Source organism: Schistocerca piceifrons, chromosome 2 (genome assembly GCF_021461385.2).
Source record: "Schistocerca piceifrons isolate TAMUIC-IGC-003096 chromosome 2, iqSchPice1.1, whole genome shotgun sequence".
In the NCBI taxonomy this organism is placed as follows: domain Eukaryota; kingdom Metazoa; phylum Arthropoda; class Insecta; order Orthoptera; family Acrididae; genus Schistocerca; species Schistocerca piceifrons.
Genome location: NC_060139.1, coordinates 1026072658 through 1026095642, shown reverse-complemented (window position 1 = coordinate 1026095642; position 22985 = coordinate 1026072658). Strand labels below are relative to the sequence as shown.

The 22985-nt window shown below is 40.7% G+C and overlaps 1 protein-coding gene across 1 annotated transcript in view; it reads left to right on the top strand.

Moving 5' to 3' along the window:
• LOC124777039 (guanine nucleotide exchange protein smcr8b-like) overlaps positions 1 to 22985 on the top strand; it is a 105845-nt gene that overhangs the window by 45227 nt on the left and 37633 nt on the right. The window contains exons 4-6 of the mRNA XM_047252305.1: positions 9425 to 9623; positions 10108 to 10215; positions 21015 to 21140. Of these exons, the coding sequence (XP_047108261.1) occupies positions 9425 to 9623; positions 10108 to 10215; positions 21015 to 21140 (433 nt within the window). The remainder of the gene's footprint in view (positions 1 to 9424; positions 9624 to 10107; positions 10216 to 21014; positions 21141 to 22985) is intronic.

The following is a 22985-nucleotide window of genomic DNA, read 5'->3' as shown; positions in this document are numbered from 1 at the left end:
ATCAGGGTCACAGCCATGGAAAACAGGATGACTCCTTCCTATGCCATTCTTTTCATGGTTTGCTTGGAGGGGGCTTTCCTGAGATCCATAAACCTTCAACCCCTCGTTTGTTTTAGACACATTGGTGACATCTTTGTCATATAGACTCGTGATGAGGCTGACCTATTAAAATTGTTGGAATCCCTAAATGCACTTTCCTAACTAAACTTCACATTGTCCCATTCCGAATTCTGTGTCACTTTCCTTGACATTGATCTCATCTGCACAGTAGGTCAATTGCATACTTCTATTCACATTAAATCTCTTAAAAAACAAAAGTACTTACATTTTGACAGTTGCCATCCTTTCCGTGCCAAACATTCCCTCCCATACAGCCTTGGTGTTTGAGGCAAATGTATTTGTTCAGATGCAGACTCTTTACAGCAGTGCACTACCATTCTCACCCCATCATCAACTAGACATTATTACCTCACCAGCCTAGTTAAAAAACAGAGTTCCTGGGCCATCACTTCCAAGCCTAGTACTGCTGATCCCTCAAAAAAAAAAAAAAAAAAAAGACTTAGGAGTACACCACTTTTTACGCAGTGTCATCCTGTTTTTGAATGTATTAATCAGTTACTTTGACAAGGCTATGGCTTCCTAAACCATGCCCTGAAATGAAATGAGGTCCATTTAGTCAACTTTTTGCCCTCCGCACCTAGAATAGCTTTTTGTCACTAATCTCTATAATATTCTTGTCAGACCCTATGCTCTTTTTGCACCTATCTCTCTGTCCTATGGCTCCTACCCCTGTGACTGTCCCTGCTTTAAGACTTGCCCTGTGCATGCTCCTACCACCACCCATTCCCGCCCTGTGGCAAAACATATTCTATCAAAGGGAGAACCACTTGTGAAATAACATGTTGTATACCATCTGCTATGTAAACACTGTTCGACCTTTCACATTGGCATGACTTCACCCAAGTTATCAGTTAGGATGAATGGGCATAGGCAGAGGGTGATACTGGCAACACACAATATCCTGTTGCAGAGCAAGCTCTATATCATGACAGTCCTGACCTCAGAGCCTGTTTCACCACATGTGCCATCTTGATTCTTTTCCCAGACACCAGTTTCTCAGAATTCCACAGGTGGGACCTGGTAGTATAACATTTTCTTGGTTCTTGCCATAGAACTGGCTCTACAACATCTTGGTTCTTGTACCTCCTGCCTTAATTCCCTTTAATTTCTGTGGTCTTGGCATTTATTCACAGTAACTATTCCTTTCTTCACTCCCTTTTAGTTTTCTATATTTTTGTTTTCAGATCTATCTATCTTTTGCTGCCCACCCCCGCTCCCTCCATCCTATATCTATCACATACAGTGCAGTTAGCTTTCCCCTCTTATCAACTTGTGCACAATATTTTGGCAGTAATCTTTCCCTTGTGTATTGGCCTATCTTTCACCTTTAAGCTGTCCAGTTTTCAAATCTTGTCTGGCGCAGTCTCCAACAATCAGTCTTTCCTTCTAATCCTGTCTGGTAAGTCTCCCCTGATCCAGGGTTCTTGGCAACTTTTACAAACTCTACCCGTTTTCGTAAACCTCACCAATCCTTTTCCTTTGCCCCTATTTCTTCGCTTTCAACCCTTCTCCCCAAAGAAGGAGCAACTGGCTCCGAAAGCTTGCAAACTTTTAATACCTTTATATGTGTGTACTGCTGCCATTAGGTGAGTAGATTTTTTTATCTATCCAGTTACATTATATTTTCAAAAATTGATTGTAATTGGTTCAGTTGTGTCCTCGTTATCCCTATGGGAGTGGTATGTAAGGGTTTGTGTAGTATATTCCTGGATTAATCACATAAGGTTGGAACCTGGAGACAGTGGCAGTGTGTGTGGGAGTTGTGCTTGTGTAAATATGCGCATGTTTCCTATTTTCGAAAAAGGGATTTGTCAGGAAGCTTAATTATTTTAGCAGTATTTTTCACTGGGCCTGTCTGCGACTCAGTGCCTCCTCCATATGATGAGTAGCAATCTATCCTTTCCACATTGTTGTTCTCTTGTAGGACTGTTTGCATCTATTTTCAAGCATCTGCCAAATAGTTCTTTGGATCTTTTTGACATTCTCCCATGGGTCAAACAAATCTGTGACCATTCCAAGTACTCGAGAACTGACATCAGATATTCGAATTCCATATCCAAGAACAAGAACACGTTGTGACTGAGCTCATTTTGGTACCATTTGAGACCTGAACAAAAACAGTTGTCGGTTGCACTCATAAAAGTTCATGGTTATTGGGGTGTACTCATTTTGAGCTGCTTTCACCTGTTCACTTATTGTATTATGAGATGTCTTTTTTTAAAAAATTAGGTCATGCATTGTGGATGCAGGCTTGCTTTTTGTACTTGAGAACAGAATTCTTGATTCCTTGAAAGTCTTGATTCTGACTGTAACTATCCCATGGAGCCTGTCTTTTCAGTAAAAATAGAGGTTTGGTCTGAAGCTGTCACTGATAGAAATTTCAGGGTTTGGTGGTGAATGTTATATGACCCTTCAGCTTTTCAGTAATTCTTCCAACTCTTGTCATTTTGTTGAGGATTATTCTACAATTTATTGACTGAAATTTTCATCTGTTTGGGGCAGGGCCTGAGGGCTGGTATTATCATTTTGAGTTCTCTGCAGCAGCATTTATTGTGTTTTGTCATTCCATACGCAATCAGCTACACATTAGCCACTTCTGGCACCTAGTGCGACAACCCTGGTCTATTTGGGAGGGACTCTGTAACTTTCAGCTCTGTAGTACAAACCTCAGAAGCTGCAGTCCAGGTTGTCACAGAATCGATGAAATCTGTGGTTCAAGACGTGCACTCAGTTCAGAACACAGGACTAGTACATTTTAGGTCAGTGCTAAAGACTGAGATGTATATTGATATGACACGAACAGGGCTGGTTGTTTCCACCTTCTGTCACTCACTGGACAGAACCATGTATGACCTCTAAACCTGTGATGACAGGCATAGTTGCTTTTTTATGAGTACAGTAATTTACAACTGGTTGCATTCTGTATCCTCAATATCAGTGAATGCATATGGTTCTCCTCATCCCTTGTGGCCATTTCTTTAAGGGATACCATTATTTGCCATATGTTTGAACTACCAACAATTAATAGATCCTTTCCATTGTGATATAGATGGCTTTCCAACAGTAGAAATGTTTCTTTCTGGCACCGACTTAGTGTCAGTTTGAGACAGCACATCATACTTATTGGTGAGGGGGATGGTTGCTGTACCCCAGGCTTTCCCATTGCAATGCTTCCCCTGTGTTAGAGTATAGTCTGTCGGTAAACTGAAGAGCGAGCTAGCGAGTCCCCACTCTGCCAACCCAGCTACGTCACAAGGCACTTCTACAGGCCATTTCACAACACAGTACCGGCTCTGCCACAGCGCGCGATTTAAATCTGTGGCGACGCCGTGTACAGATCCGTCTCGGCTGCGTTCATTTTTCGACAAATGTATTAAGACCATAAGGAATACAAAAAACGATACCTTCTTCCGAAACACAATATTATAGAGTAAATAATATTAAGATAAGAATGGAAGTCAGGATTATACTACAAACATAGAACCGAATGCCTGTTCATGTGAATGTATTGTATGTTCTTCTATTGCTGTTCGTAAAACGAGCCCCATATAATGCAATCAATCTGTAGAATTTGAGGCTTGTTCTTACTTTGTGTTTCTACTAAAAGGTAGATGTTTTCTTTGAAGGACTGCATTGAAACTTAACAATTTTTGCAACACAAAGAGTGTTTAAAAAGTAAGCAGAAATTTATAATTTTGCATGTTATATTAGTTCGATTTGCACTACTTTTTGTCACTGTCTTCGTAAACATGTCTCAAAAGTATGTGTACAATGTTATGCATATTGGGTATTTACTCTGTTGTCAGCTGTCAAAAAGGTTACATGTGTTTTGGTAGCATCAACGATTATTTGTTTTGTATAAAAATAAATTAGAGAATCTGTATTAAATTTTGTTATAGGAATGGAATGAAGTGTATGAAATTTTTAGAAATATTAAATATTGCTTTTGGTGAACCTGTTATAAGTGAACCAAGGGCATACAAGTGGTATAAACATTTCAAAGCAGGCCTTAAAGGACAGCGGTTTTACAAGCATGGATTAGATTAAAAATGCACAGTTAAGAGACCTATAAGCTACCACCAAGAAACAGTTCCTAAAGAATTTCGGAAATTGGAAAAAGCACTGGCACAAGTGTATAGTATGTAATGGGGAATATTTTAAAGAGGATAACATTGCTGTAGATTAACAAATAAAGTTCTTACCAAAAAATAAGAATTAATACGTGAACGCATCTTGTATGTCAAGCTTTTTGAATTCCAGAATCCAAGTACTTATTTCGAAGAAAATTTCAGCAGTGTTTAGAATAGCTATTGCGCACAGATTTTAGCAATATGTCTCAGAATCAGGTGATGAATGACCGAGATAGAGATTTAGTGTTCCATAAGCATCAAAGGTTTTACGTGATTTAGAAACTGTCTGTAACAATCGGTTTCCTCCCAAGATTATTAGTATCCCTTCGTGGTAATTCCACTAAACCATGCGGCTTATTTTCGCGTTCCTTCCTTATGCGTCCTATTGGACGCGGCTGACGTTTGCATAAATTGCAGCCCTTTGATTGGGACTGGTAATATTAGCCAACAGTTCTTTTTGGGTCGCGTCTTTAATACGCGATGTAATAACATTAGAGACGATCAACGCTCGTTACTCCCCAAGTACCTCCTCTTCCTCGTATTCTGCACATTTTCTTGCAATCCTAGACGATTATCCATCACTTGCGGAAATCGAAGTATATCAGTAAGTATACAGAGTTAACTGACTGACACTGGCAACTAAGATCATGCGAACAGAAACGACGTATATCACTCCACACCGATCTACACCTCTAGACAGGTAACGGGCAACAAATTTTGGGTGCCCCTGTAGGCCGGTGGCAGCGTTCTTCTGGGAAAGGCCACTTCCCCCACCAAAGGCGCTGCTCGCTCTTGAGTTTACAGACAGACTATATCTAGTCCTGCTACTTATACACCATTCACAGACAAGCAAATGGGCATGATGCAGAGCAGTGTTTTCTTTAGAAGAAGCAGTGTATGTGGAAATAGACAATACTCGAGGTACTTTGAGTTTCTCAGGCAAGATTTTTGGGGTAGTTTGTGTGACACATGCAATTGTAACAGCTTCCAGTTTTTTGACTTTACTAAAGCCAGCTGTTAACTGTTCCCAAATTTCACCCAACTCATTTCAAGCCTGTAACAGCATTTTCAATGTGTTTTAATTCTAGTTTAGGTCGACAAACATATATATCTCAAAGTTATGTTAATTAAGGAGAAAGGCATAAAAATCTTGGCAGGTAATATTGAAAGTCTAACACATTAACAACAGCAAAAAAATTGAAATTGAATACAACAGATATATATCAGATTACAAATAAATATGTGAAATTTAAAATATTTACCAGCGAATTAAATGTTCGAAGAGATTTTGGAATTGCAGCTGGTCATCATAAACTTCATTCCATGATATTTCAACTGCTGTATAGCCTTGCATATTAATGCCACATTGTGTTATATTCATTATGGCCTTTTGTGATTTGTAGCCCGTGTAATTAATCACACACTATGATACAATCATCAACATACAGGTGACTCCAGGCACCTCACTTGTGTTGCTGCATCTGGTTACGTCTGTGACATGTAAAATGCACTTTTAAAGTGACATTCTGAATGAGAATTATTTTGTGGCTGACAATTCTCATGAAAAGAATTGAGCTGCAATTTGAAAACAACTATTTTATCACTCAATCACTGTCAGTAAACCATAGGTGGTGAGGAGTTAGGGAGTGAAGAATTATCAGGGAGAAAATAGTACAATGTCCCTGTTGCTTAAACGATATTGTCAGAGTTCTTACTCTTTGCTGCTCCTGTGGTTGTATATACAATTGTCAAGTCAATGTCAGTAGTGTGCCACTGTGATGCCACAGGGCTCAAGGCCAAGAACTTTTCTATATTTCAATTTAGCAAGCATTTACTCTACCAGGGATGTTAAAGTTGTTTAGTTCCTGTCTGAAATTACCTTTAGCCTCTCCACATCTTACACTACTTTTTTTTTTAACTTTTGGTACTCATGGAAAATCATTTAAGGATTTTTCTGTACTACTAGTAATTCACACTGTGTGATCTAATTACTGTGGCTTGATGAATGTCAGGATGAGGAATCCCAGCAAGAAAGCAGATATTCATTGTTTGATGTGGAGAAGACAAAAACAACATCATCTGAAGTTCATCATCTGTTTTGTTACCTGCAAATACTTTCATAATTAAAGTTGATGAAGAATTTCTTTAAGACAACTGAGGCATTCACAGGCCCATCCCATCAAACAAGATTATGCATGTGGTGCCTCATAATCCACCCTGTTGAAATATAAATGATACGAGTAGTCTCTCATGCCCAAAGAGAAGTCATTGAGATGAATTCACTCTTATATTACAAACAGCAAAGCTAATTTGCAGGCATGGTGGGTCTCAGTGAGGAGGCTGTGTTTTGAAAATAATATAGATGTTTAATCATCACACGTTGTACACCAAAGAACCAATAGATGGTGTTGCAGTTCGGATGTTTAATCATCACACATTGTACACCAAAGAACCAATAGATATATGGATTTACTGATTTTGCTTTGTGTGTTAAAAACTTAATGACACTGCTTTGCTTACTTCAATATACTTCTTTCTTAGGAATATTTTTTTTAGTTCAGTGACAGAATTAAATGCCATAACCTTATCTTTATAAGTACAAACTAATGTTGAATATACATGGTTAGGATATATGGGTTTAAAGATTTCAGTTTGTGTATTAGAAACTTAATGTCATTGCTTTGTTCTTTTGATAGATTTTATTTATATTGTTTGCTAGGAAAAACATATTTATTTAGTCTGCTTTGTGATTGGGTGCCTACTCATTATATCTTGATTTTGTTTTGTTTACAAATAAATATACGTAGAAAATGATGGAGTCTTTCTGAATACACCAGGATGGCTAAAAGACTGAGGATTATGTGATCTCATGACTGCAGTGAAGATCGTGAGGTGAGACCTAAAGCAACTTGAGAGCATCATGCTTAACTGCTCTTTGGAAACCAAATCTGAAAGCAAGGTGCGACGTTACTCTGATTGAATGTATCATATATTATCTTGCTCCTCAGAACCCTTCACTCACACTGGCTGAAAGTTATTTCTCGCCAGTGTAACATCATGGAAGCAGAAATTTTTTTATAAGAAGTGGTGCAGCCGAGCGAGTTTTTATTCTCCAAGTCCTGCTTATTCCTGTTTACCTTTTCACCTTAACATGTAAAATTCCTAGTGAGCTTATGTTATACCATGACCATAAACAAAGCATAAGGCCAGACTTTGCATGTTTCTAGACCTTAGTGTCAGTTGCTTTTCACAGGGCCAGCTCTACATGGGTCTCTCCCATGTTATTGAAGCAAACAAGCTCTTCTTTCATGTCCCCAATTTTACTACTACAAATGTTGTATACAAAGAAGCTTTATCATTTAAAAATGAATTCCACGTGTTCAGAATCTTGAGCACAGCTATAAATAAACACCCAGGCAATGCTGAGTTTCTTTGCTAGTGTTACACAAGTCACTCAAAATATCACACAAATTAAACACTTCTCAGCTGTTATTTACAGAAAACTGTTTTACATAAAAACTCTTTAATAAATGCAAACAAGTACTCACATAATAAACTGATGGTAACAGCACTGTATAAACATGAGCACAGTGAAGTTATTTTGTCTATTCACGTAAGGTAAATGGACGGAAAGTGCTGGGGATGTATGTCTGTCTGCTAACTGACTAGCAAGCACTCCCTCTAACCCACTACATCACAAGCATCACCTACAGGTGGTTTCACAGAGCGCGTGTTTTAAATCGTCTTTTTTATATATATTTAAAAAAAAAGGAATGTACCGACGATCTTTTTTATTGCTGTTTCCCATGGACACTCTTCCAAAATATGTTTTAAACCAGTGGCAATACAGAGTGCAGGCATGCCCAAGGAAAGTTTATTTTCCACTAAATAACTCTAAATGGCAAACAGAATTAGAAGCTGGTATAATAAAGGGAAAACGCACACACACACACACACACACACACACACACACACACACACACACACAAACAGAATCCATGCCAATCATTTGCATGCTGCACTGTACTACTAGACAGAAAACAGATTCTCAATCCTATATGGAAGTTATAACTTTCTTCAATGAAAGGCCACATCCCACACCCTAAGTGCTGCTCACTCTTCAGTTTATGAGCCATCCACCCCATGTTTTCCATTTCTATGCATTCCCAGAGCTCAATTATCCCTTTATCCCTTAATATGGCTCTACTGTATTTAGATGTAGTACAGATATTCAACATTAGGTCTTAATCCCGTCTCTTTAACAGTAACTTCTATTAATAATCTGTGATTTTTCAATCCCTTGATCATGCAAATTTTAATCCTAAAGAAGAAATGAGTAGGACCTTTTCCCTCATAAGTGTAACATTGTTTGATTTTGTACTGGGAAATGTTTTTGTTAGGGGTCACAGTTTTCAAGTTCAACCAAAGAAGCACCAAAAAGTGACCTTTAGGTCATTATCCGGGGAATCTTTTGTGCTATTCTCAAGTGTCAGGTCATGAATCCATTATCTGACTCTCACCTTTTGCCTCAATAGCATTTGCTGATGAGGTGACAGCAACTCTCTCTGAACATGAGATAGGTCTGTAGAAACCTACTGAGATATGTACTGTCTTAGGTTTGCTGATACAGCAGATCTCTGGAAGCCATAAAGATATCAACAAAATTATATTAGAAATGCACTAATGTTACATTTTTCATTTGTCGGTACCACCATACATCAGAATGCAAAGCACAAGGATGGGTCACTGAATGTATACACTTGAAATATATGAAAATTGATATGATCACAAGAGAAAGATACAGAATATTTTTATATTTGTAGAATGACCAAAAAAGAGACACTTAAAATTTTTTGCACTATCCTAGATTTGGTGTGATTACCTTCTTATAGTCTTTATATCATGACGATTTGATAAGCCTGACAACCTGGAGATGCTTCCATACTTCCAGTAATTTATCACATGTTTGTTAATCAATTAAAAATAGTTGCAAAATGTTAGTAAATCTTCTTACTGACTTTATTGATTCCCATTTTGTGAGCCTGCTTGTTTAGTTCTTTTTGCAGTGTTGTAAAATATTGGTTGAATTCAGTAACTTCTATCCATTAGTATGTTTTGTTAACTTTAAAACATAGTTTTCATTTACAGTTAATGTAATCCTTGTGGTTTTTCAGTGGCCAATTTACTTTCTGTGAGGATGTGCAGGTTCTCCAAGCAGATGTTGTACCTGGCCTACATGCCTATGTTCACTACTGCACTCTCCATGACCTAGGGGCCAGGGGGTTTGTACGACCACTCTGCTTTGCCTATTTATCGACTGACTTAATTAAAGTGCAATCACTGTTTCCTACTCTTCGAGAACAGTTCCTAAAGGTTTGTTGAACATTATTTTCATATAACTGATAAATGTTTTTATTACGGTACTGTAATTATTGATAGAGTGGATGTTAAGCAAAATGAAAGCATACTAAGTTCAAATGAAAAACTGAGACAATTTTTGGTTGAATTAGTGTGTACGGTAGCCTTTTATTGACTCATTTGCTTTAGATATCAGTAAGATGGTCGGTATTCCACAGTAGGTGAATGGAACTAACTAATATAGTCTGAAAAAAGAAAAAAGAAACATGAGTGCTGCCACTACTAAGGAGGTGTTTCTCATGGCATATAAGTACATATGGGCTGTTGTTCAAGTTTCATGTAAATCCATCAATTCACAGAAATTTCGTCTTTAGTTTAATGAAATTCATTGAAAATTCTAACATTTCTGTTTTCTCACTCATTTGTTTTACAAATCTGTGAATGTTGTGCTGTTGTGCATCAGATTGTATGGATATTTTTCTTTTGTTTCTTCCACAAGGCAACAGAAATCCTGCAGTTCAATAATCGACAATGGTTTGTGGAAGAACTTCTAAGAATGATGACCACTTTAAAGGAAAAACAAAACATATATTTTTCATTGAAACAGGTATGTAACAGCTTACATTTGATCTTTGTTTTTATTGCAACATTATAAATTTTTGGCATTTACTTTTCTGTTATATTGCTTCTAATTAATTGCATTCTAGAAACTATTTCAGAACCAAGAAATATATGTAAAACTTCATAAACTGTTGTTTTGTAATCTCTACTGTAGTCTGTCTTTGCAACACACAGTGTGGCCATGTTAAGTATGTTCACAAAAGTTGATGATCTCGATTTAGATTATGATCTGGCTTACAATTTTAACCTCCTACGAACTTTAAGTCTGACTGTTATTTGTGAGGATTTCTAGCAGCCATATTGATAAATGTTTCTCATTAACAGATTTTTTTATAAAAACCTAATCAAAAGGCAAATATTGGTAAATTCTATAGTATAAGCCAACAGTTACCACAGCAGCTGTCTTTTGTTGTTTTACTTATGTTTGAATGGTGCAAGTAAATGATGTGGAACTCATTTCTGATCTGACAATGTAATTAGTAGTCTGATTGACCCTGTTGTAGTGAAAAGCATTTCTTGAAAACAACGTACATCACAGTGAAGGTTCAAATACACAAATTTTGAAGCACTTTTATACTTGCCAGCAATTATGTAGAAAACAGGAAGTATTACGTACTCAGGTTTGTCATTACACATGTACAAAAATCAAATATTAAAACACACTTGCATTGTCTGCATCTATAGGGTGATTATTATTGAACAATATATTTTTAAAAAAACTGTAAATTAGCTCCAAAGTACAGCATGCACACACTTTATTCAACATGTAAACATCACTACAGGTATTCATATTTAGGTTATGACATGTTCAATATGCCTGCCATCCTTCGCGATGATGTGGTGCACGTGAATAGCAATAAATTCTGTATGACCCAATGAAGTGACGGAACATTGATGCTGTCGATAACCTCCAGAATGGCTGTTTTCAGCTCAGCAATGGTTTTGGGGTTGTTGCTGTACACTTTGTCTTTAATACTGCTCCCAGAAAAAGGAGTCGCATGTGTTCAGATTTAGAGAATATGGTGGCCAATCGAGGCCCATGCCAGTGGCCTCTAGGTACCACAGAGTCAGAATGTGGTCCCCAAAATGCTCCTCCAGGACATCAAACACTCTCCTGCTTTGATGGGGTCGAGCTCCGTCTTGGATGAACCAAATCTTGTCGAAACCAATGTCACTTTGGATAATAGGAAGGAGATCATCTTCCAAAACCTTCATGTAGAGTTCAGTAGCCACTGCCTCTTCAAGGAATATCACTCTGATTATTCAGTGACTGGACATTGCATACCACACAGTCACCTGTTGAGGGTGAAGAGATATCTCGATCACAAAATGTGGATTCTCAGTCCCTAAAATGTGCCAGTTTTGCTTATTGAGGAGCCCATCTAAATGAAAATGTACCTCGTCACTAAACCAAACCATACAGTGCATACTAATTCCCATCATGCCCCATGGCCAACCGTGCAGTTTGAATGTCCTAAAGGAAACCGTTCAGAAGTTATGATGACTTTTTTTTCATACAGTTCAATAATTGTCTCTCTGTACTTTCATACTCTGCAAACAACCGTGAAAAGCATAGTGGAGGGCACATCCCACTGTACCAAGTATTAGGGTTCCTTTGTGTTTCATTTGTGGAGAAAGATTGATTACATGCCTCTGTACATGGTATAGTTACTGTAATTTGTTTTCATGGTCCCTAAGGGGATGTTACACAAAGGCTGTGATCTTTTTCAAGATTCCTTGCTTGATACTGTTTTTTTTTTTTTTTTTTTTTTTTTTTTTTTTTTTTTTTTTTTTTTTTTTTTTAAATTTGTAAGTAGGCTGTTGTAGCGTAGTTGATGTCTATCTTTAAGCATATGCAAGTTCTGCATCTGTCGATATCTGTCCATCCAAGGTATCGTGCTGTGACCTGCCTACCAATTCTAAATTTCTTTGATACCTTGTATGATCATACTTTTCTTAGTAAGCATTGTTGTGGTTCTGAGTCATATGTTTTTCAGAAGTCAAGAAATACTTCATCTACCCAATTACGTTGATCCATGGCCTTTGCAGTGTCGTGTGAAAAAAGTATGATTTGTGTTGCATATGACCGGTGTGTTTGGAATCCTGCTGTTTGGCATGGAGAAGCCCATTGTATTTGAGGTACTTAATTGTCTTTGTGAGCTCAGAATATGTTCCAGCATTCTACACAGACAAATGTGAAATGGGGAGTTTGTTTCTGCTATTATCAATCTCTACAAATGAACGTTACTTTTGCATGAAAGCCACCACAATGTAATTGTTAATCTTTAGCATTTTTAATGTAGTATTTTTGCATTATATGGATTAATATTTAGGATGTAGCTTTGTATATCAGTATGGGCATTGTAAGCTCTCTACCAGCAGAAGCAGATCAGTTATGGTTGAATTTTCAATGAAAATCATGTACCATTGTAAAGAGAAACATTTTAAATAAGAAGAGTTCTAGAGTAAAGTGTGTCTTTTTTTTTCAATTTATTTTGAAAATGTAATTTTCTTACAGGTCTAAGTTGCACGCATTCAGTCTAGGCATCACAATTGTGCTCTATATTTGAATAAATCTATTAGAGACATGAGTGTATTAGTTCTTTCAAATTAACTAAAATAAGTTCAGTATCCTGAATAAAACACTCATGGTCACAAAATTTTGTAACAAATGTTCTAAGCTTGCGCAACAATTACTTTTATTGTCATTACAGATGCACATCTTGGCAGAAATCTTAATTAAATCAAACAAATTTGATCTGTTTGTTATATGTCAGATGTCTGTGTTTTCAGAATAACCATGGTTTTATTATTTGTCTGCCTGTATGCTCCAGTTCTTTTTTAGCTATGTGTGGGTCATCAGTATTGTAACTATTTTGTTGCAGCCCACCATGAACTCCTCACGTGCCAACCTGTTCATGTCAGAGTTGTGCTTGCATCTGGTATCCTCAATTATTTGTTCAATATTGTCTTCCCCTACGGTTTTTATCCTCTATAGTTCCACAGAAGTTATTTATTGACACCGTAACATGTCCTGTCATTCTGTTCCTTCTTCTTGTCAGTGTTGTCCATATGCTGCTTTTCTTGCTGACTGTCTGGAAAACCACCTCATTTCTCAGACCACCTAATTTTTAACATCTTTCTATAGCACTACATGTCAAATGCTTTGAGTCACTTCTTTCTTGTTTTTAATTTTCAGTCCATGACTCACTTCCATGGCGTGATCTAAATGTACATTCTCAGAATTTTCTTCCTCAGATAAAGGTGAAGTTTGGTACTAGTTGACTTCTTGCAGCCCTCTTTCCCTGTTTTGTCCACTAATGTCCTGTTTGCATCAAATGTACCAGAATTCTGTTATTTCATCTATTTTATTATTCCACAATTTTGATGTTAACTAACCACTACTAACCACATTTATGATACTCCCCCTTACTTTTGTCATTCTTCAGTTTACTCTCAATCCATATTCTGTACTCGTTTGACTGTCATTCCATTCATCAGGTCCTATAATTCTTTTCCTTTTTCACTGAGGACAGTAGTATCAGAGTGAATCTTATTATTGATATCATTTTATCCTGAGTGTTAATCTGACTCCTGAACCTTTCTTTTATTTCTGCCATTGCTTCTTTGATGTATAGATGGCACATCTGGGATGAGAGAGTGCATTCATGTCTTGCACCCTTTTTAATCCTGACACTTCATTCTTGGTCTACCATTTGTATTATTTTCTCCTAGTTTTTGCAGTACATATTGTATATTGCCCATCTTTACCTTTAGTTTACACCAATTTTTTTTAGAATTTTGAACACCTTGCACCATTTTAAATTGTCAGACCCTTTTTCTAGCTCGACATATCCTATGAACAAGCCCAGATCTTTCTTAGGTCTTGCTTCCACTGTCAAGCACAAGTAAGAACTGCTTCTCTTTCCTAAAGCCAACCTGATCATCAGTTGCTCACTTTCCTTTTCCATTCCTCTCTATATGATTATTATCATCAACCTGGATGTGTGATCTATTGAGCTGATTGTATGATAATTCTTGCACTTACAGCTATAACAGAGAAGGAAAGTTGCTATTCACCTTATAGCGGAGATGCAGAGTCGCGATATGCACAATAAAAAGATTCACACAATTAAAGCTTTCAGCCATTAAGGCCTTTGTCAGCAGTAGACACACACACACACACACACACACACACACACACACACACACACACACAAATGCAACTTGCACACGCATCTGCAGTCTCTGAGAGCTGAGACCACACTGCAAACAGCAGCATCATTGCATGATGGGAGTGGCGACTGGGTGCAGGTAAGGAGGCTGGGGCAGCTAGGGGGAGGGATAGTATGGTGGGAGTGGCAGACAGTCAAGTGTTGCAGTATAGACGGAGGGCAGGAGAGAAGATGCAGAGGGAGGAGGGGGTAAGTAGCGGAAAGGAGAGAAAATAAAAGACTGGTTGTGGCAGTGAAATGACGGCTGTGTAGTGCTGGAAAGGAAACAGGGAGGGGGATGGATGGGTGAGGACAATGATTAACGAAGGTTGAGACCAGGAGGGTTACGGGAACGTAGGATGTGTTGCAGGGAAAGTTCCCACCTGCGCAATTCAGAAAAGCTGGTGTTGGTGGGAAGGATCCATATGGCTGTTGGTGGGAAGGATCCATATGGCACAGGCTGTGAAGCAGTCATGAAGATGAAGGATATGCTTGGCAGCGTGTTCAGCAACAGGGTGGTCCACTTGCTTCTTGGCCACAGTTTGTTGGTGGCCATTCATGCGGACAGACAGCTTGTTGGTTGTCATGCCTGGATAGATTGCACCACAGAGGTTGCAGCTTAGCTTGTAAATCACATGACTGATTTTACAGGTAGCCCTGCCTTTGATGGGATAGCTGGTGTTAGTGACCGGACTGCACCACTGATCCCCTCTGTGGTGACTGTGGTCGCCCCCTCCATGAGGGGAGTGCCTGTGCTCCCCCGCCAATGTGTGTAAATTGTAATGGACAGCATTCTCCACGCTCGCCTACATGCCTGGTGTTTGTGAAAGAAAGAAGGATTCAAGAGTACAAAACTTTAGATTGGCTCATCTACACCGAGGCTTGTCAAAAATATGACTGGCTCCATCCTGTGTCTGTGACCTCTACTTTTACCTCAATTACGTCCATTCCCCCTCCTACCCCCTCCTCTTCCTAGCCCCACCCCATTCGCCCCATGCTTTCAGCCTCCTCCTCCTGCTCCTCCTCCTCCCTCCCCTCCTCCTCCCCCCCCCCTCTCACTCCCGCTCCCCCTCAGTACTCATACCCCCCACCCCTTTGGGTGCTGCTCCCCCTCTCCCGTCAGAGAAGTGCTCCCCTCCTTTGGCGGCCAACAGTACTGGAGCTCTCTTCCAGGACTCCTCTTCCCGGCACCCCCCTGAAAGGCAATCTCCTGCTCCACACCGGCAGCGTGATCCGCGGCCGGTGGGCGCCAAGATTGCCTGGTGTAATTCCGTGCTTGCCCTCGCTTCCCAAGAGAAGAAGCAGAAACGCAGGATCAAGGGCAAGGCCCCTCTGGCACCCCCTGAGGTGCAGCCTTCCCCTCCTACAGTCAATGAACCAACAGAGTCTGACCCCACCTATGTAGATATTATGCCATCCTTATTGATGACTGATAGCGACTTGGTGGCATGACCGAGTCTGGTCCATTCGCTTCCACTTTGGACTCCAGCTTGAGAATCCTCCAGTGCAATTGTAATGGATATTTCATCACCTTCCAGAGTTGCAGCCCCTTCTTTGCTTCTACTCTGCCGCTTGTATTGCGCTCCAGGAGACCCATTTTGTCAATTCTTACTCACCCACCCTTCGTGGGTTCCACACTTTCTGTCGGGACCGAATTGGCCTCTTGTGGGCTTCTGGTGGTGTTTGCACCTTAGTCCGCAAGGACATTGTTAGTCAATGGGTTCCCCTCCATACCACTCTGGAAGCCATTGCTGTCAGGGTCCATCTGGCCACTCCAATCACAATCTGTAATCTTTACCTCCCACCTGACAGGCCGCCCACATCCCACGCACTCACCACCCTTCTTCAACTACTGCCTTCTCCCTTCCTGCTATTAGGGGACTTTAATGCCCACAGCCCTCTTTGGGGTAGTCATACGACTACTGCCCTGGGCAGGACAGTTGAAGCTGTTCTGGCAGGGATTGACCTCTGTTTTCTAATCACAGGCACTCCCACACACTTTAGTATGGCACACGGCACTTTCTCAACCATTGACCTCTCCATCTGCAGTCCCTGCCTTCTTCCCTCCATTCAGTGGGGTGTCCACGATGACTTATGTGACAGCAACCATTACCCAATTATTTTGACCTTCCTTCAGTGTCTCTCGCTTTGTCACCCTCCCAGGTGGTCCATATCTAAGGCTGATTGGGGTGCCTTCTCCTCTGTTCCCATTCCCCCTGAATTGCCACACGACAATGTTGACGAATCTACTCAGACCTTGACTGCCTCCATCCTTTCAGTAGCTGTTTCTGCAATTCCTTCTTCTTCAGGTTCCCCTCGCTGGAAGATGGTCCCTAGGTGGACTCCGGAAATTGCTGCAGCCATAAAAGACCGCCGCCATGCTCTTCAACGCTTCAAGCAGCACCCTTCTACTGCTGTTCTTCTGGTCTTTAAACGACTCTGCGCTGAACCTGCTACCTAATCAAATTTCAGAAACGGATTTGATGGGAATGATATGTAGATGTCATAGGCCCCCACACCCACTCTTCACAAGTCGGGTGAAACTCTGGCGAATATTTGGCCACCGTCTTGCCACTGGAATTGCAGGAATTTCTGTGCATGGTGTTGTCCTTACAAATCCGGACTTTGTGGCAGAAAATTTCCCTCAACACTTTGCTCAAGCTTTGGCATTGGCTCAGTATCCGCCCACGTTCCTTCTCCTGAAAGAGCGTTCAGAACGACTGCCTTCGTCTTTTGTTTCTTGCTGCTCAGAACCATATAATCTCCCATTCAGCTTGTGGGAATTTGCCGGCGCCCTCGCCCTTTGTCCTGACATGGCTCCTGGACCGGATCAGATACATAATCAAATGCTCCAACACTTATCGGTGGCTGGCCACCACCATATACTGACCCTCTTCAACCGTCTGTGGGGCGAGGGAGTATTTCCTACCCAGTGGCAGGAAAGCATTGTTGTTCCAGTGTTGAAGCCAGGGAAGCTGCCTCTTCAGTTGGATAGCTACCGTCCCATTAGCCTTACTAACACCCTCTGCAAGATCCTTGAACACATGGTGAGTTGGCGGCTGTTTTGGGTCCTTGAATCCCGCGACCTTTTGTCATCGACTCAAAGTGGTTTTCGCTGTGGCCGCTCTATGGTGGATAACTTGGTCTACCTGGAGTCTGCTATCCGGTCGGCTTTTGCCCATCGGCAACACCTCCTTGCAGTCTTCTTTGATCTGCATAAAGCTTATGACACCACCTGCGCCACAACATCCTCACCACCCTTCATGAATGGGTCCTTTGTGGCGCTCTGCCCATTTTTATCCGTAACTTCCTTTCTTGTCGCTCTTTTCAGGTCCAAGTTGGTTCCTCCTACAGCTCTCCCCATCGGCAAGAAAATGGGGTTCCACAGGGTTCCGTGCTGAGCGTCCCTCTCTTTCTCATAACCGTTAATGGTCTGGTGACAGCTGTTGGGCCGACAGTGTCCCGCTCTTTGTATGCTGATGATTTTTGTATATACCTCGCATCATCCGTAATGGGCGCTGCAGAATGCCGTCTACAGGGGGAAATCTGTCGGGCCCACTTATGGGCTCTCTCCCATGGCTTTCAGTTTTTGGTGGCCAAGACATGTGTCATGCATTTCTGCTGTTGCCGTACAGTCCAGCCCCATCCGGAACTGTTCCTCGATGCCCAGCCCCTCGAGGTGGTGGACACCCATCACTTCTTGGGTCTGGTCTTCGATGCCCGGTTGACATGGCTCCGTCACCTTTGCCAGCTGAAGAGGATGTGCTGGTCCCATCTCAGTGTTCTTAGGTGTCTGTGCAATACCACCTGGGGGGCAGACCGCACTGTTCTCGTGCGAGTGTATCAAGCATTGGTCCAGTCTCGTTTATACTATGGAAGTCCTGTCTATGGTTCTGCGTCGGCTTCAACGCTGCAGATACTGGACCCCATCCACCACTGTGGGATCCGACTTGCGATTGGTGCCTTCCGGGCTAGCCTCATACTTAGCCTTCTTGCAGAGGCAGGGATTCCACCATTGCGAGTTTTGCGCCACCAACAGCTGATGTCTTATGCGCTCCGCATTCGCTGCATCCCATAGCACCCTAATTACGGTCTCCTTTATCCAGACACGGAGATCCCACTGCCGCAGTGGTGGCCACGATGTGGGCTCACCATGGCTGTTCGCATTCAGTCGCTCTTTTCTTAGCTCCAGCAATTGCCTTAACCACCTCTCTTCTCCGCACACGCACATACGCCTCCATGGCGCGTCTCTCAGCTGCAACTCTGTCTTGATCTCTCAATTGATTCAAAGGATATTGTCCCTCCGATGACTCTTTAGTTCTTTTTAGGGTTCAGAAGTGATCTATACTGATGGCTCCATGGTTGCTGGCCACACTGGTTTTGCTTACACCTATGCACGACGCACGGAACTTCGTTCCTTGCCAGATGGCTGTAGTGTTTTTACTGCAGAATTGGTAGCCATCTTGCACACACTGGACCATATCTGCTCCTGCTCAGGACTATCCTTCAATATCTGTAGTGACTCATTGAGCAGTTTGCACACTATCAGCCAGTGCTTCCCTCGCCACCAGTTGGTCATTGCTATCCAGGACTCCCTTTCTGTCCTCGCTCAACGTGGATGCTCGGTGGTTTTCATTTGGACCCCAGGCCATTTTGGGATTCCTGGCAATGAACTTGCCAGTCGACTGGCTAAATTAGCTACTAACAGGCCATCTCTTGCTATTGGCATTCTGGAAATAGACCTTCACTTGGCATTACGTTGTCAGGTTTTGGGCCTTTGGGATGCAGAATGGAGCACTCTTTCTTTGCCAAACAAGCTCAGGACAATTAAGGATTCTGTAACTCCATGGCGGTCCTCCTTACGGGCCTCTCGTAAGGCCTCTGTCATCCTCTGCCAGCTCCGCATCAGCCATACTTATTTGACTCACGGTTATCTCCTCTGTCGTGAGGACCCCCCTCTCTGTCGTTGTGGATTGATGTTGACTGTGGCTTACATCTTACTGGACTGCCCCAACTTAGCCACCCTACGACGGACTTTTAGCTTTCCGGAATCGCTACCCTGGTGTTGGCTGACAATGCCTCAGCGGTGGATCTCGTTTTATGTTTTATTCATGATGGGGGTTTTTATTGCTTTATTTAAGGGAGGGACCTTCCACCTTATCGGTGAGTGGAGGGGATGGCAGGCCCTCTTGCTCCCCCCTTCACCCCGACTGGATTGGCTTCAACTGGGCTTGGTGGTTCATCCTAGCCCTCTGCCTTCCCACTCCTTTTGTTACGGAGTCTGTTATGTCTTGATTGTCTCTCTTGTCTCCTCTGCTTCTTCTTTCCCACCCCAGTCATTAGTTACTTTCTTTCCCTCACATCTTCTTCCGCCCTCTTCCTTCCTTCCTTCCTTCCCTCCCTTAGTTTCTCATTTTATGGACATTGTAGTTGCCACTCCTAATGTGGGATTTTATCGGTTTTAGTTAATCTAAGGTTGGAGGGACTGATGACCGTGTAGTTAGGTCCCTTCTACACCCAACCAACCAACCAACCAACCAACCAACCAACCAACCATCCTTATTGAAACAAAGATGTCAGAAAATTTAATAAACAGGGAGGGTGGTTTCAATTTAAATAACATTTGGGGTCTGGCACTCAATTTATTAAAATCTTGGGGACCATCACATGCACCAAAATCAGAAATTGCTGAGAGAATTTGCATTTCACGGAATATCAATGCAAGCTGTGAAAAACAAAAGAGCATATAGTGGGCATTGGGAATTGAACTCTGCTATAAATAATGGCAGCGGACCAACAATAGTTCACAGTCTGGTTGGAGCCCAGTCAGTGAGTACACAAAACAGCAAAACTCACAGCACCTGAAGAAGACAGCCAAGTTAGTCGTCGAAATACTGGACATGAAATGGAAACAACAGCTCAGTAGAAAACTTGGAAACACAGTGTTATGTATTTGAGACATTATTTTTAGTAACTTGTGAAGGAAGAGCTATGTAATTATTTGAATGTTTGGTATCACTTAATTGTACCAGATTAGGGAAAATGTCTTCCCATACTGACAGCTGGTAGGTGATGACATTGACTAACAAACATGATTGTTATTTGAAAGAGCAGCTGTGATTCACCCTCTTGAAGTGAGTATGTGTACCACAGCTGCAGCAGTGGATCAATTGATTTACTCAATTTGGTGGTTCTTCAATGATTAAACACTGTGCTAATTGTTGACAAACTGTTAGGGGACATGGTAGTCAGCCTTCACTGAATTACAAACATTTCATAGTACAGCTTCTTGAAAACTGTTTCAATCAGAAAAATACCAAATGCAGTTGTGTGATGAATCATTGCTCTGGAATATGTACAGCTAACAGGAGAAAGTTAACTCTGGCAGGTATTGTCAGCCACCCAGCACTCACTAGCTGTCTCTTTATCGCTTCTGTTCCAGAAACTGGCTGTTTTCACATTTTCTATTATTTATTGATACGTAACTCATTTCTGCTCTTCCTCATAAAGTAATTTTATGCTTGTATATTTTGAATAGAATCGTCTTCCTTTTACTGAAAATTTGTTCCAGAAAGAGGAAGAAGGGATTGAGTTGTCATCAGATGAAGAGAGGATTCTTAATAGTTCTTCAATAGATCAGCTAGTTTCACAATACACTGAATACAAGAATATGCTTCATGTGGCAGAGCCATACATGGTAAGATAAAGTGTGTTATGTATTTATTAATCCAATTCTATGGCTGACAGTGATCAGTAAGAGCTACTTCATCAGTGTTGTAAATTGGCATTAAGACTCAAAGAAATAAGATCAAATTAACTTCAGGAGTCACCTTTTTGTTGATGGTGTGTATGAACAGACATATCCATCTCTGTGTTTTGTTGTTTGTACAGCCCATTGTTATCTCCCTAAGCAAAATAAATGTAAGAGTTTCTTTAGATAATTGTTGTGAAAGTTTGTGATTTAAACTCCCTTGTGTGTATTGTGATCAGTAAGCCTATAATTGTGGCTCATCATATGTTTGCCAATTTTAAGTTTCTTACCACTACTGAATGTCCGGGTAACATTTATTAACGCAATCAAGTTTTGATTGCTGTTAATTACATTTATGTAAATAAATAAGACTGGAAATAATAAACAAATCTCTTCATTTTGAATGACTCCTAAATTTGGATGCATGTTTCAGAATGATATGTGACTGGCACATCATTATTTACAGAGTCAGCAAGAAAGTTAATAGGATGACACAGTTGCAATGGACAGCATTTTCAGATGTTAAACCATAGTAAACCATATTCTGCAGCTTCTTTACACTGATGTCTTGAAGCTTTAAAGGCATTTTTGTGGAAATGATCCTGAGAACTAGCACTATATCCATAGAATGGTCCACCGATAAAGAACTGTAAACATGAACACATAGGCTGTCACAAACTGGGGATGTAAATAAATATCCATATTATTCAGCAAAATGAGCTTTTATATGCTGGCATAATCATTGACATGAAATGAATGTTAAAAGCTGGTGGGATGTTTCCTCCTACACATTCAACTCTTCCCCCCCCCCCCCCCCCTTCCACCCTCCTATAGCATTGAAATGCCGTGACAGTAACTTCCATAGTTTCTAATATAGTGTGGCTTGACTTCGTCTACTGTGTAAAGTTTTGTTTGATATATATGTAAAATTCAAAGTACCTGTTTTTTTCATAAAAATATTTCATTTCTGAGCAGTAGATGATGTACTCATTTAAAAAAAAAAAAAAAAGGGGGGGGGCATATTGTCATATGGAAGCAGTCAAATTATAAATATTTGTGTGATAATTTATTATGTCAAAATCAGGCAGTCCTGATGTAATAAATTATTATGTGATTCACTCATTGTCTTCTTACTGTGAGCTGTGCATGCTTTCAGTCAGTGAACAGTTGTCAAGTGAGCAGTGGAAATGTTTAAATTACTGTTAATATGGGCCCAATACATTACTCGGCTCCTTCCTTTTCAGTGCCCTTTATCTTACTGGTACAGGAATTGTACAGTTACTCAGAGAATCAGCGAAACCTGTGTAAAGGCTATTATTACATCGGCTCCCTTCTTTGCACCATCTTGCTTGTGTATACATTTAATGTGATGACACTATGACATAATGGTCATTTCATCCATAAGCCAGTAAATGAACTGTGCTGTTGCTTCTTGAGACGTAGCACAACATACTAGTTACATTGTTTTTTTCTTCTTTCTTACAGAAACTGATGTTGCATGGTACTGATGGGAAACTTTTTTTGTTTAGAAATGTCATTGGCCCCAGACCACTGATGTTTTAGGTGATATTGCTCTCTCTCTCTCTCTCTCTCTCTCTCTCTCTCTCTCTCTCTGTCTGTCTCTCTCTCTCTCACACACACACACACACACACACACACACACACACACACACACACGCGCGCGCGCGCCCATAATCTCAAGTACTCACAACAATCACTAATTCAGAGAGTGGCTAACTCAAATTCTTATGTGTGTGTGTTTCTTTTTTTTTTTTTTTTTTTTTTTTTTTT